The following is a 16,120-nucleotide window of genomic DNA, read 5'->3' on the forward strand; positions in this document are numbered from 1 at the left end:
AACAGCTGACCCAGACTCCTTCATTGGCTAAATACCAGGGAGAGCAAGTGCCGGTCCGCCATGCAGAAAGACATTTTCTAAATACATAGATGCAGAGTACATTAAAATCAATGCCGAGCTCAAAAGGGGAAGAAAAGAAAGTAACGCAAGAGTTACTTTTCCTGGTAACTAATTACTTTTATATTGGAGTAATTCCGTTACTAACTCAGTTACTTTTTGGGAGAAGTAACTAGTAACTATAACTAATTACTATTTAAAAATAACGTGACCAACACTGATTATGGGTAATGTAGTCTACTGATACACCTCCTCCTTTTAGCTAAGCAACATCTTTTTTTTCAGAATAAGTCTGTATTCTTTTATCAGAACATTAAACTCATTTCAAACCTTTTCTTTTATCAAATCATTGTCAATTCTTTTCTGACATCAACTCATCAAATGCTTAACATTCTTATGCTATTTATCACAACACATTTCTGTGGAACTCTTTTCTCAACCAATTTAGAAGAGTAGTAAACTGAAACATCAATATTCTTTTACATTCATTCTTCTTTTTTTTTTTTTTTCATTTGTAAGTCAAGTCTCTCAGGAGCCGCGAATAATATTGTTACAATTGCTTTCATAAAATCACTTTGTCTCTCCTCTGTTACTTAAAGGAGACTCTGTGTTCTCATTAATATTAACTGACTGACTCTCAACACTCAGATGTAGTTTTTGCATTTTGTCTCACAGGTTTCAGTTCCTGAGCAGCTGTTTTCCTCTCGAGGCTCCAAGTTTCTCTTTATGTCTTCAAACATCTGCTGACACTAAAATGGTTAAAAATCTTTCATGCCAACCAGCAGCATCAGACAGAAGTTTTCCATCAATTACGGTTCATGTAATATTCACAGTGAGAATAGTTGTGATCATCATTTACAGTTGTTTGATTTCTGTAAAGTTTCAACATGTGACAGTTGAGTGTGTAATGAAATGAAAATATCATGTGTAAAGCAGAGGTGATTTCCAGGCATGTTTTCACTCTGCAGATGAAATGACAGTCAACAACAGGGTGGGAATTTCACGGCAGCCATGGCCGCTGCTGCCCCACACTTTGATGCCCCGTGAAAAGAAAAAATCATTGTACGGCCACAGTGGTCTTTGTGCCCCGGCCCTGTCCAAGTTCCATGTAAAAAGCGTCCGTGCAGCGTAGTGGGCTTGCCCTGAATAGAACTTAAGTGAGTTGGCCGTTTGCGCAGGTGGAGTCTCATCATCACACCGACGATCTTGTGAGAGCCTCTCAAATTTTCAGCGGCATCTCTAAACGGAAGAACAACACAGCACAGGTATGCAAAGCGAGCTCAGCTGGTTTTGATATGATACGTAACGGACTTATCTGGTATGATTGAGTTCGGTAAAGTTGGAAATATATTCACAGATTCGAACCTCCCAGATCAGTAACTCACAAGCGAAACATTGTTTAAACACAAACGACGACTCTTTCCTACCGTAGTAGGGTAGACAACGAGCTACAACCGCATTTTCATTTTCATCAAAACGAGCGCTCCTCCGGGCTGGACAAATAACATCGGTCTCTATGGTCAGCCGTCTGTGAGACGAGGGCGCAGGGACCATCTACAAAGTGCAACACCGAAAAGAGATACTACAAAAATATTCAATAACTTCACTATTATTCAGTGTAGTGTCACCAAAATCACTCCACACATCAATGGTCTCCTGCTGGTTATTCTACAACTGTTTGTTGTAAATGTTCTTGAAATAATCGGAAAACATTTTGTAACTCAACTACAACTTTAACAGTAGCTGTATTTATTTGTTTAGTTGCCAGGACCTTTTTCTACAGTGTCTGCTGTTACTCTGCTTATGAAAATGTGTGTGTGTCACATGTTCCCTCTTTAAACCTGTGGAGGAGGTCTATGCAAACTCTCCTCTTATAAACACACCATCAGTAACTTGTGACAGAAACCTGTGACAGACTAAGATATATTTGAAACACTGAGATCAAAGAGCTCTGAACTACAGTGTTTATCACAGAATGGAAAATACAATCATCTGGAGTTTATTATTTGTAGTTAGTATTCATGGTGAGAAAATTCATTCTGCTTTACTTCTTTTGTAAATGTCAAACCTGTGATTTACAAGTTTGTTGGATAATGATCATGTTTTCTTTGCTTCCAGGAGTTTGGAGTGAGATCAAACTGGACCAGTCTCCCTCTGAGGTGAAAACACCTGGAGAGACAGTGAAGATGTCATGTGTCATATCTGGGTTTGACATGACAGACTACAATATTCACTGGATACGACAGAAGCCAGGGAAAGCTCTGGAGTGGATTGGGTTAATGGTCACAGGTTCAAACTCTGCTATCTATGCCAGCTCCTTTCAAAGTGGTTTCCTCATGACTGAAGACGTGTCCAGCAGCACTCAGTACCTCGAGATCAGGAGCCTGACAGCAGAAGATTCTGCTGTTTACTTCTGTGCTCGTAGAGACACAGTGACTGAAGACAGTGGAGCAGCTGCACAAAAACCTCCACAGACAACAAACATGTGATCTTCATGACATCTGGGTTTTATCTACACCTGCAAAAGCACTTTGATATATCCACATTATTTCTATGATTTTACTATAAACTCATGAGTAAATAATTTATTGTCTTTATGATGACATCACTCATAGCAAAAGTCATTTAAATTGGAGAAGCATTAATTCATATTAAACCACTCATGTCAACACAAACAATGAAAGTTGTTGATCAGAAAGTAAATTCTAATCATTGGTGGGTGGTTTAACATGTGACAATAAAACATTTTCAAAAATGCTCATTGATATTCTCTGATTATTGAGAGGTACTGAACAGCAGATCATTGACCTCATCTGTCCAATATACTTGTGGGGAGTAACGAGAAACCATGATGCTGAGACAAATTACACTTGAACTGATTTGAATAAATGCCATTTTTTAAATGTGAAGTTTAATTAATAGAAATGTGGGAAATGTTTCCTCTCTGTGAGGAGGAGTCAATGCAAAACTCAGATGTCTTCCTCTTCTACTTATCTGACTGCAGAAAGGATGACAGACTCTGACAGAATCTGAACCAGTGGTTAAAAGGCCTGGAGAATCTCACAGATTGACCTGTACAGCCTCTGGATTCACATTCAGCGACTACTGGATGAACTGGATCAGACAGGCTCCTGGAAAAGGACTGGAGTGGGTTGCTGCTGTCTGTGGTGATCGTAGTAGCTATCTTCTACGCTGAGTCAGTCAAAGGCCGGTTTACCATCTCCAGAGACAACAGCAGACAGCAGGTGTATCTGCAGATGAACAGTCTGAAGATTCTGCTGTTTATTGTGCTCAAGAGCCACAGTGACTGGAGTTGTTGAGCAGCTGTACACAAACCTACAGAACTAATCTTATCACCATAATCTCACATGATAATGTCATCACTTCAAGCAGTCCAAAAACAAAACATATTAAAATGTTTTGAGAGCCATTTATGTTTGATTCCAAAATATTGTAAGTATTGCTAAACATAGATATTATTAAAACACCTCCTCAGATAACAGTATCTGAACAACAAACAGCTTTTGTGTAGTTAAATGGTTTTACAAATTATATAACTGGAGATTTAAGTCTTTTTATGATGCTTAGTTTGCTGAGTGTGTAGTGGAGGTTTAGATTATAATATGCACAAAGTCTTGTGAACACTGTGGACTGAGAGAATAGATAAAGGTTCATCCCGTCTGTCGGCTGTACACTTACTTAAAGCTTTGCAACATCTGTTTACTCTTCTTAAATTTGATAGAAAAGATCCCTTTCACACTCATTATTTGGGAAATAAGTGTCAGGCAGGAGCAGGCACATGAACGGGAGCATGGACAAATACAGAGGCGGACAAATACATACAATGACCAGACAAGGAGTGAAGGGAACACACAGACTAAATACACAGACACTGATGAACAGACGAGGAACAGGTGAGGAGAGAGTGGAGGGAGGAGGCCAGGTGTGGTAACGAAGGGGAGGAGCGCATGAGAGAACATGAAGGGAACAATACAATAGACAGAGGGAGCCAGAGGGAAGAACATAGGAAAATACACAGGAGTACTTAAAGGACACATGAGGGCATGGAAAAACAAAAGACACAAGACAAGATACAAAGACATGGAAATCAAATACAAGAAACCACAAGACAAAACCAGACAAGAACAACAGATCTACAGTCATGACAATAAGCAACAAAACATTCTTCTGTGCAGTGTTGCAATTAGTTTACTGCATATCATCATCAGGTTTCAGTTACAGAGTTGTTTATTTTCTTGTGAGGCTCCAAGTTTCTCATCATAGCTTCAAACATCCACTATTGAATACTGTAACCTTCAAGGGACAAAAATAAGGAAAAAAATATTGAGGATTTCATTATAGCATTCATATAGATTATTAGACTTCATGTGTGGTTTAATATAAATAAATTATCATTAAATCTTGAGAAAACTAAATACATGCTATATGGGAAAAAAGGCTGCAACAACAGTACTAACATTCAAGTAAACGGAGTGAATATTGAAAGGGTACATGAGAACAAAGTACTGGGAGTAATCATCAACGACATGTTAAGTTGGAAGCCACACATAAGACAGCTAAAAAGGAAGTTGGCCAGGAGTGTGTCCATACTCTGGAAAGCACAAAAAATATTAAATCAAAAAGCACTTCACCTGTTGTACTGTGCACTCGTCTCTCCACACCTGCAATACTGTGCAGAGGTGTGGGGACACACATATAAAGGCTCCACACAGCCTTTGTTAATACTCCAAAAAGAGCTCTGAGAATCTTACATTATGCCAACTATAGGGCACACACAAATCAGTTATTTATTGAATCAAGAATACTTAAACTATATGACTTAATAAACTATCGCACACTACAAATGATGTACAAAGCTGCTAACAAAAGCCTCCCTCATAATTTGCAAATACTCTTCCTAGACAGAGAAGAGAGACACAATCTCAGAGGGAACATGATTTTCAGGCAAAGTAAAGTACGAACTACGTTAAAATCCTTTTCTTTATCGGTCAAAGGTGTTAAACAATGGAATGTGCTAGAAGAAGATGTCAAAAAATCAGCAACACTAAGTGGCTTCAAAAAAAAGTATGTACATTCAATCGTTGATCAGTACAGATCAATACTAGAGGGTTGATAAAGGTCAGAGGCATGAATCAACAGACACTGGGCAGACACTTTGTTGAGACGGCATGTGAGCATAACAAATACCATTCTGTACCCAAACAATAAGTTGAACCTGAGAAAATTGTATGGTCCAAGGCCAATGCCAGTTGTACATGGCAGGATGTTGTTATAATGTGTATCAACAATGTGAGACAACTTAGGTACGAACACTGTGCCACTATTGTGAGTTATCACAAGTTCTTTTGAGCTGTGAAGGACTCAACCCTGTAAATCGGCACACAACAGTCATTCGATTGAGATTCGTCTAATATTGTCCAACTACGTTCTTAACCAATCAATCAATCGATCAATCCACGATGGAGTTGCTGAGCTGGTCAATGAATGCCATCGACAGAGTGTTCTCAACACGGCGTGCGGGTTCTGGTGAACCGACATGCCCGGACGGGACCTTTATGTCCGGCTACGTTAAGGATGGTTGGGAAAATTGGAGAGTCCTCTGCCTTGCCGCACTGGATGTGGAAGATGTCGAGGACGTGTACATGTTCACGTTCATGACAATTGGAACGATCGCTTTGGGATTTGGAATCTTTATGCAATATTGGAAAATGAGAAAGATCGCTACTGAGCAGACCAGTGCGAGGGCGGACAACGCCAATACTCGGAGTGCTGTGGTCGGGATACGCTCTGACATCTCAACAATCCGCGACTTTGTGATACAGATGCGAGTTGATGTAGCCACCAATCGGGAGGACATGGCGAAGCTAGCAGCCATAAAAGCTGCAGAGGAGACTGATGAATAACATGAAAATGCATTAAAGGGCTCTTACACCATCCCAACACCATCTCAACAAATAATAAATACACTGGACTTTTGCTCTCTCTCAATTGGATATTCTGACTTTGTGGCAAGCCTGGCTATAAGATGAGGCCATAAGATGAGACTGTTGTTCACTCATGATGGACTAATATGGACACATGTGCAGACACACATGTAATCTGTATGTACTGTCTAGAGCTTGAATTCAGCTCTATATGCTACTGCTGTAATATGTTTTGTCAAAGGTCATAACAAAAGAAAAAAAGAGAAGAAAAGAAAAAAAGTAATTTGCAAAAGACAAGAAAAGATCAGAATGAAGATTTTATCCTGTGGGTAATGGGGGCGGGACTTGATAAGCTTTGGCTTCTCCCGCTTTTCCCTTTCGGCCATGTGTGTTGTATTATTTGAACAATGATGAAATGTGATGCTTATGAATTGACATGTCCGAAACAAACAACATAAAATTAAAAAAAATAAAATAAAAAAAAATAAAAAATAGCATTCATATAGATTATGGTCTTAACTTCACTCTTATTTGCAGGAACTGAAAATAACAAAATATATAATTCATTAAATCAATGAATGTTAACCAGATTAATACATATTCTGTCTGTCATGCAGCTAATATTTCTTTTGATGATTCTTTAACTTAAAAAAAAAAAATGTGAAAAAACAATTCACATGAGGATAAATGAGAAAGAAATGTTCTGTTTAGGATGTGATATTGAAACCAACAATCAGCTACATTAAAACATGAACATGAAATAAATGATACAATTAAATAAAAATCTAACAGAGAGTGTGTAGATGAGCCACTCCCTCCTCATGATGTCCTGATGCAAATCTTCAGTCTATGCAGTGTACTTCTGTCCTGCTGACTGCTCTTGTACTTTGTGTGGAGCATCAGAGGTCACATCTCCAGCCTCAGGATGATGAACACACTCACTCTTCTGCTGGTTGCTCTCTCTCTGCCCTGTGAGTTCTCCTGCTTCTTGCTGTTTTATCTTTTATCACACAACATGGACTGATGGTCAGTCAGTGATAGCAGAAAACTTCCCAGATGACTGTCTCACTTTCTTCTGTGGCTCCTCTCTTCTTTCATCTCATCAGGTGGTACAGGTCAGAGTATGGAGTCCATTCCCTCCAGTTCAGTAGTGAAAAAGCCTGGGGAGACTCTCAGTCTGTCCTGCAGGGGATCTGGCTTCACATTCAGCTGCTGCAGTATGCACTGGATCAGACAACATGCAGGAAAAGGACTGGAATGGATCGGGCGTGTCTACAGCGATGCAAGTAGAACAGATTATGCGAACAGTGTGGAAGGACGGATAGAAGTCACAAGAGATAACAGCAACAGCATGGTGTATCTGAGACTGTCCAACTTAAAGCCAGAGGACTCTGCTGTGTATTACTGTGCCAAACACACACACTGGTTAAAGGAAGCAGAGAAGCTTTACAAAAACTCCACAGAACATTTGTTTCCAAAGACCTACAGGTGGCAGCAGAACATATGAAGTCAGATGACACTAACTAAGGAGAGTATGACAGTGACTCTAAACACTCACACATACATACATGCATCATATGAAAACAACAGCTGATGTTGTGGTTTGTGACTTCCTGTTTCTCAGTGTTTCAGCTAACATGTGTTTTTCTACAACAATGATGGTTTATAATGTTCCCCATTATTAATGTTTAACAATAGGTGATGAGAATATATTTGAACATTTACATGATATATCCAGTATATGAATGGACCAACAGAGTTCGGTTGCTTTGGCGCCGTACTAGGTGGCAGCCTGTAACAGCAGCTCCCGTGGGTTTTTAAGTTTTTTCGTAGTTTTTGTTGTATTTCTGTACTGATTTTCGCTGAACTTTTGGCAACTCTTCTCCAGAGACTGAGAGAAGACGAACACCTTTCTTTTTTTCTTTTTTAAACTTTTACGGCACTTTTTTTGTGATGGTTTTGCTAGCCCTAGCAACGGAGGGTCAGGAGCGCATCACTGAGCGCATTGTTTACACACGCGACCAGCTGATTGCGCTGTGGGAGCTGCGGAGGAGACGCCGTGGCTGCAGAGCTGGAGTCAAACGGAGGGTGAAGAAGAGGAGACACAGACCGGCTGTACCGGCGATCGTCATGGGAAACGTGAGGTCTCTGGGGAACAAGACGGACGAGCTCGCCGCGCTGATAAAGGCTCAGAGTGAATATCGTGAGTGCAGTGTGTTGTGTTTCACGGAGACATGGCTTCACTCAAACATCCCGGACCACAGCGTGGCGATTCCCGGCTTCAGCACTGTTCGGGTGGACAGGGACGTGACAAGCAGCGGAAAGAAGAAAGGAGGAGGGATTGCACTGTATGTAAGTGAGAGGTGGTGTAATCCCGGACATGTTCATGTGAAGAAACGTCTCTGTACCCCGGACATTGAACTGTTGACTGTGGGGATGAGGCCTTATTATTTGCCCCGGGAATTCACGTCCGCCGTCATTATCAGTGTGTACGTTCCTGCTTCAGCTGATGCAGCGCTGGCCTGTGACGTCATCCACTCCGCTGTTGCCCAGATACAGACGCAGCATCCTAATGCATTTATTGTCATCACTGGGGATTTTAATCACGTCTCACTGGACAAAACCCTTCCAACATTTCACCAGTATGTTGACTGCCCCACCAGAGACTTTAACACACTAGATCTGTTGTATGCAAATGCTAAGGATGCATACAGTCCCACAGCCCTCCCCCCTCTTGGAAGATCTGACCACAACCTGGTTCTGCTGACCCCTAAGTATATCTAGTGGAGCAGATTAATGGCATATTTCAAGAGAATCGTTCAAATTGGTATACAAGCATGAAATTTGGCACAGATACTCTCTAAGGGTCATTTTTTGGGAAAAAGGCGTTGGCCACCCAAAAATTCAATATGGTGGCCATTTTTTCAAGATGGCCGCTATTTCTGTCAAATGCTCATGATTTCAATCGTTCAAACAGTGATGTAGGCATAACATTTTGTGAAAATACTCTCTTAAGAATGTTTTTTTGGAAAACGGTGCTTGTCCCTCAAAAATTCAAGATGACAACCATTTTTCAAGATGGCCACCATTTCTATTGAATCCTTACATCAACTTTTCAAATGGTGATGCTATCATCAAATTTGGCACAAATATTCTTCAAGGAACATTCTCATGGAAAAAGGTGTGTGCCACTCAAAAATTCAAGATGGAGACCATTTTCAAGATGGCCACCATTTCTGTCAGAGCTCAATTTAGTGTGTTAAGGAAGGTTTTGTTTAATAGAGTGAACGTCATTACACAACCAGGGCACACTGGTGACTTCACTGCTGTGGAACTCAGCATGGGATTCAGTGTCAGCTGATCTAGTTTTACTTACACTGTAGTTCTTGACTAGCAGTAATAGTATAGCTAAGTTTAGTGTCCCAAATGCTGTCTAACAGCCCCTCATCAATTAGCTAGTAATAGATGTAGTTAGATAGCCACACCTGAATTGACAAGTTGTGCCAGCGTGTGAGAGCCGAGCCAAGGGTTAGCGTGGCAATACATGACTTGTTCATGTATGCTTACCTGGAAGGTGTACAGATCACATGGGACGTAAATGATACTGGATGAATGATGAGGCTAGGTGTAGGTGACCCGAACCTAGTTGTATCCCATACCTGAATGTGTACTATGTCTATGATTGAGGTGAACTGGCAAACCTGGGACATTTTCCCTGAGGCCTCTCTCATCTTCAGCAAACTAAGTCAATACCCTCCTGTTGTGATTGATAGTGACCTGGAGATCCTTGAGAAGTTTGTGGTCCTGCTGTATGATCGATCAAGCACAGCTGTTAGTGTAGATGAGGCTAGACTTGACATGTTTGCCCGAAAGCAGAGGCCATATGAAGCCATTCCTCCAACAAGAGCAGCTCTGCTTCAACACACTAAACATGCTGCATAACACGCAGGCTGCATATGGGGTCCAGCAACCCAGTGTCAGCCAGAAGCAGAGAGTCCTGCTGACTGAGGATGGAAAATGCTTGGTAAACAATGGGGGGTCTTCTGGACAGCAAATGCACCAATTGCACAAAGTTGTGAACAAGTAGCCATGTGTGGCTGCAAATCAGAGTGCCGTGGAAGATGCAAATGTTTTAGATTGGGTTTCACTTGCAATTGCAAATGTGAATAAAAAAGTAAGTAGCCTTGCGGTGGGGCCGAGAGCCAATTTCCAGATTCTGGACCGTGATGTATATGGACACCTTCCTGGAAATGTTGCCCCCAATACAACACTTGCTGACTGCCAAGCAGGGAGGCATTGGTTACCATTTTTAACAGTCTTTATTATGACTCGGCAGGGCACAACCTCTCAATCTCAGGTTGGACACTCTAACCACAAGGCCTTTGAACTGGTAAAAATGTGAATAGAACTTATGTTTTTTTTTTTCAATCCTTCCTTTTAACTCAGTCCCAACAGAGTACATTATTAAAGCAACACCCACCTTGAAAAATTAATCTTGAATTTTTGCGATTGCCTTTTTCTAAAAGTGTGGCCGTTAGAGTATTTTTGCTAACATGCATGTGTGCATCAGTGTACATACTACCGAAATGACAGCCATCTTGGAAAAGGTCTCCATCTTGAATTTTTTATTGGCCATCCAATTTTTCCAAAAAGTGGCCTTAACAGAGTATTTGTGGCATATTTTCTGTATCACTATTTGGAAACAGTGGTGATGAACATAGGACAGGAATGGCAGCCATCTTGAAAAATGGTTTCCATCCTGAATTTTTACTGGCCACTTCCTTTTTCTAACAGTGGCCCTTCCTCTCTGTGGACTGCACCTTGGCGTGGTGGAGAGGCTTGTGTACACCAATGAACCTGAGAGCTATGCCGGCGGGGATTTTATATCCCTGGCAAGTTTAACTAAGCCGGACAGGTCAAAGGAGAGGAGGCAGACAAAGCAGACATTATGACTATTTGACAGAAATGGTGGCCATCTTGAAAATGGTCACCATCCTGAATTTTTGAGGGACAAGCATCTATTTCCATTAACATGTCCTTTAGAGAGTATTTGTATCAAATTTTATGCTTGGATCACTGTTTGAATAATTGATATAATAAGCATTGAATAGCAATGGCGGCCATCTTTAAAAATGGTCGCCATATTGAATTTTTGAGTGGCCAACGCCTTTTTCCAAAATAGTGGCCCTTAGAGAGTATCTGTGCCAAATTTCATGCTTGTATACCAAAATGAACGATTTTTTAACTAATCTGCTGCACTAATCCCCCTTGTTCAGCGGCAGCCTGTCCACACTAGGAGCGTGAGGAGGTGGACTCAGGAGGTTGCTGACGCACTACAGGACTGCTTTGAGTCGACAGACTGGGATGCACTTGTTGAGCCACATGGAGAGGATCTCGACAGCATGACCGACTGCATCACTGAATACATCAGGTTCTGTGAACACACTACCATGCCAACCCGGACTGTACGCTGCTTCCCTAATAATAAGCCGTGGATCACCAATGACCTGAAAGCCCTTCTTAACAAGAAGAAGAGGGCGTTCAGGTCTGGAGACAGGGAAGAACTGAGGAGAGTGCAGCATGAACTCAGGGATATGCTGAGGGCCTGTAAAGACACCTACAGGAGGAAGCTGGAGGCCAAACTCCAGCAGAACAATGTGAGGGATGTGTGGACTGGTATGAAGCAGATCACTGGGTGTAAGGTGAGCGGCAGACAGTCATCGGGCAGCCTGGAGAGGGCAAACGAGCTGAACAGATTCTTCAATAGGTTCAGCTCACAGCATTCTGTCGTCTCCCTGACACCTCCAGACCCCCACACACCCTCACTGCCCCAAATGCTTCCTCCCCTCCCCCCTCACTCCCCTGCTGTGAGCTCTCCTGTGCAGCACCTCTCCTCCTCCTCCTCCTCCTCCACCTCCTCCTCCTCCACCTTCACCTCCTCCTCCACCTCCTCGTCCTCCACTGAAGACACCAGCAGCCTCCCCCGCATGACTGTGACTGCAGGCCAGGTTAGGAGACAGCTGGAGAGACTCCACCAGCAGAAGGCTGCAGGCCCTGATGGTATCAGCCCCAGGATCCTGAAGACATGTGCCAGCCAGCTGTCTCCTGTCCTACAACACCTCTACAACCTGAGCCTGAGAGAATACCAGTGCTTTGGAAGACTTCCTGCCTGGTTCCTGTTCCAAAGAAGTCGACGCCATCAGACCTCAATGACTATCGACCAGTGGCCCTCACATCTTACGTCATGAAGGTGCTGGAGAGACTGGTTTTGGCCAACCTGAGGCCGCAGGTGAGAGCCCTGCTAGACCCTCTGCAATTTGCTTACCAGCCCCACTTGGGAGTTGATGACGCTGTCATCTACCTGCTGCAACGAGCCCATTCGCACCTGGATGGTGGAGGAGGCACTGTGAGAATCACATTCTTTGATTTCTCTAGTGCTTTTAACACCATTCAGCCACTGCTACTGGGGGAGAAGCTGCGGGTGATGGGTGTAGACGACACAATGATCTCCTGGATTACTGACTACCTGACAGGCATGCCACAGTTTGTCCGTCTGGGCAGTGTTCTGTCTGATGCGGTGGTTAGTGATACAGGAGCTCCACAGGGGACTGTACTGTCTCCTTTCCTGTTCACCTTATACACCACTGACTTTCAGTACAACACCGGGTCGTGTCACCTGCAAAAGTTTTCTGACGACTCAGCTGTTGTTGGGTGTATAAGTGAGGGACAGGAGGAGGAGTACAGGACACTGGTAGACAACTTTGTGGAGTGGACTGGACAGAATCACCTGCGGCTGAACATCAGCAAGACCAGAGAGATGGTGATAGATTTCAGGAAGAAGAGGAAGACGGCTTTCCAACCTCTGTGCATTCTGGGAAGGGATGTGGAGGCGGTGGAGGATTACAAGTACCTTGGTGTTACCATCAACCACAGACTGGACTGGAGATCTAACACTAAAGCTGTTTACAAGAAGGGGATGAGCAGACTTTACTTCCTGAGGAAGCTGAGATCCTTCAACGTGTGCAGCAAGATGTTTTATCAGTCTGTGGTGGCCAGTGTACTTTTCTTTGCTGTGGTTTGTTGGGGAAGCAGCATTGGAGCCAGCGACACCAACAGACTCAACAAACTGATCAGGAAGGCTGGCTCTGTGATTGGCTGCAAACAGGACACTCTGGAGGCTGTGGTGGAGAGGAGGACACTGAAAAAACTGTTATCCATCATGGATAATCCTCTCCACCCTCTCCAACTCACACTGGTCAGACAGTGGAGCACCTTCTCCGGAAGGCTGCTTCAGCTTCGCTGTCGTAGCAATAGATACAGGAAATCTTTCCTGCCACAATCCATCACTTTATACAACAACTCTCTCACCTCTGCCTGACAGAGAACTCTGGTCTCTCTACTGTTTTGTTGTATATATTATTATTGTTATAGTATATTTTGCATATTTTGTTTTGTTGTATATATTATTATTGTTTATTGTTTATAGCACACTGTGCACTGTATATATACACTATGTATATATTGGATTCTATTTATGTTATGTGCAAAGTGTTTTATTTGCTGACCCACTACTGCTGTAACAAAATAATTTCCCAGTCTGGGATCATTAAAGTAATTCTATCTATCTATCTATCTATCTATCTATCTATCTATCTATCTCTGAATACATCTTACTGGTGTGTGAATAAACATAATTATTAAATCAATTCAGACAATTATTCATTATTAAAAACATCTCACTGAAAGTCTTAAAATGTATCACATAATATGATGATGTCATTCTTGTTTTGTCCAGAGGTGTGTGAGATGTGGTGTGTTTCTCTGTGAGGAGGAGGAGTCGATGCAAAACTCTGATCTCTTCATCTCTACATATGTGTTGCAGAGTGAAGGACAGAGACTGAATCACTGACAGACACACTGTAGACTGGACAGAGACAACTGGCTTTTACAATGATCACACCTGATTATTTGGTTGTTTTTCTCATCCTGTCTATTAACTGGGCAGGTAAGAACAATGATTGTTTTTCTGACAAACCTCCTGCTACAAAGACAACATGGCTGCATTACAGTAACTAATGAGCTGTTTAACTGTCTGTAGGTACTGAGAGTCAAACACTGACTGATTCTGAACCAGCAGTGAAAAGACCTGGAGAATCCCACAGACTGACCTGCACATATTCTGGGTTTGGGGGCAATTACTGGAACGTTTGGATCAGACAGGCTCCTGGAAAAGGACTGGAGTGGCTTGCTGACATCTATCCTAGTGGTGGCACCACTTACTATTCTGAATCAGTCAAAGGCCGGTTTACCATCTCCAGAGACAAACTGAAGATTCTGCTGTTTATTATTGTGCTCGAGAGACACAGTGACTGGAGTTGGTTGAGCAGCTGTACAAAAACCTACAGAACTCATCTTTACTGGACTATAAGAGCATAGAGTATTTTATATCATACATTATTATATTATCATTTGAAATCTGTTCCTGAGACATATTGATTGCAAACATTAAATGAAACAAAACACAATAAAGATTATTTGCCCAAAGACAGCACAACAATGTGGTCACTACAAAATTAAACATTTCCACAAATTTAGAGACAATAATGTTTCGGAATTTTTTGGAATCTAAATGAGTCATAATATGAAGAGATATGGAGAGCCTGTATTCGCACAAGACTGTTTTTTATGTATTTGCAGTATTCACAGTATTTTCCTGTGAAATAAAGACACTGGAACCTGGACGGACACTGACATCATTGTGCAAGTTTGCAACAATTTTATACATTTTGGAGATAACGTTTTTCTGAAAGCTTCAATAGCTCAGCAAACCTCCAGAGAAGAACTTCCAGAGAGAGACCATCAACTCCTCTCCAGCAGCGAGTGTTTGAGTTGGAGCTCGGCTACAAACAGCTGTGGAGGTCCCAGGGTTCTGTGTGAAGAACAGGCCACAGTGATGCATCGTGAGCTGCTCAGCGTCCTTTAGCCATGTGCTGGCAGGGCGCTGAAGCACTGGAGGCCGTCCAGGGTCAGAAAAGCAACCCTCTAATAAGGGTCTTACAGTGAGAGGGACCACTTCATTTTACAGTACAGTTCTGTTGCAATGTACCACAAATTACCATCTAAGTAAGGGTAACAAGCCTGTAATAAGGGTCTAACAGTGGGAAATAAAGATACATTTCCTGGCAGCTCCTGGCAGCTTCAATAGCTGGTCTAATGTTACTGCGGTTGGATAGTGACATGGCTTTAAATGGTCTGATGTGTTACATCTAATTAGCGTATTGTTTTGTGTAATTTGACACAAAATACGGCCTGTTACGTCTTATTGGCGTCTTGTTTTTGTTTAATTTGATACAAAGTACAGCCTGTTACTTCTTATTAATGTACTGCAAAATAAAGTGCGACCGCAAATTTTATGATGTCATGTCATCGTCTGTGACTGCTTTATCCCTTTATCAAGGGGTCACAGGGTTTGTTGCTGGAGCCAATCCCAGCCGTCTCCGGGCGAAGGCAGGGTACACCCTGGACAAGTCGCCAGCTCATCACAGGACCCTCAGGAGCAATTTGGGGTTCAGTATCTTGCTCAAGGACACTTCGACATGCAGCTCAGCTCAGCGGAGCAGGGATTTTGAACCGGCGACCTTCCGATCACTAGCCGACCTGCTCTACCCGATGAGCTACAGCTGCCCTTCAAATTTTATAATATAAGATGTAATTGTTATTTAAAAGATCACTGACATATAGACTATCTAACAGAAGGTCCAAGTTTTTCTGGTTCTCTGTTGCTTCAAACATCTATGATATGAAAACTAAACCAAGAAAATTCAGCCTTTAAACCAGCTGCAGCCAGTGCTGTTTTTGGCAGCCATTGTAGATTTAGTCTTAGTCTTAGTCTTTTGGACTAAAGTGCTTTTTAGTTTTAGTCAAATTATAGTCACTTCTATATGTGATTGTTTGTTTTAGTCCAGTTCTAGTCGACGAAAACTCAAACAGGTTTTAGTCAAGTTTTAGTCAGTTTAAGTTAAAAAACAAAAAACAAAAGAAGATGTATAGTCTTTTATCAAATTAATTTAGGTCAATAGAAAGATCTACAAGCTCACAATGTGTTGCGATGTGTTGAA

At 42.1% G+C, this 16,120-nt stretch overlaps 1 protein-coding gene and 1 gene segment (V, D, J or C); both read left to right on the forward strand.

Annotated features, from left to right (window-relative positions):
- LOC115575203 (immunoglobulin alpha-2 heavy chain) overlaps positions 1-16,120 on the forward strand; it is a 225,356-nt gene that overhangs the window by 124,597 nt on the left and 84,639 nt on the right. The window lies entirely within an intron of this gene.
- On the forward strand, positions 6,896-7,579 carry LOC115576106 (Ig heavy chain V region 3-like). The segment is given in 2 exon segments: positions 6,896-6,973; positions 7,109-7,579. Coding segments are annotated over 2 exon segments (447 nt in total).

This window comes from Sparus aurata, chromosome 23, assembly GCF_900880675.1.
Source record: "Sparus aurata chromosome 23, fSpaAur1.1, whole genome shotgun sequence".
NCBI classification, from domain to species: Eukaryota; Metazoa; Chordata; class Actinopteri; order Spariformes; family Sparidae; genus Sparus; species Sparus aurata.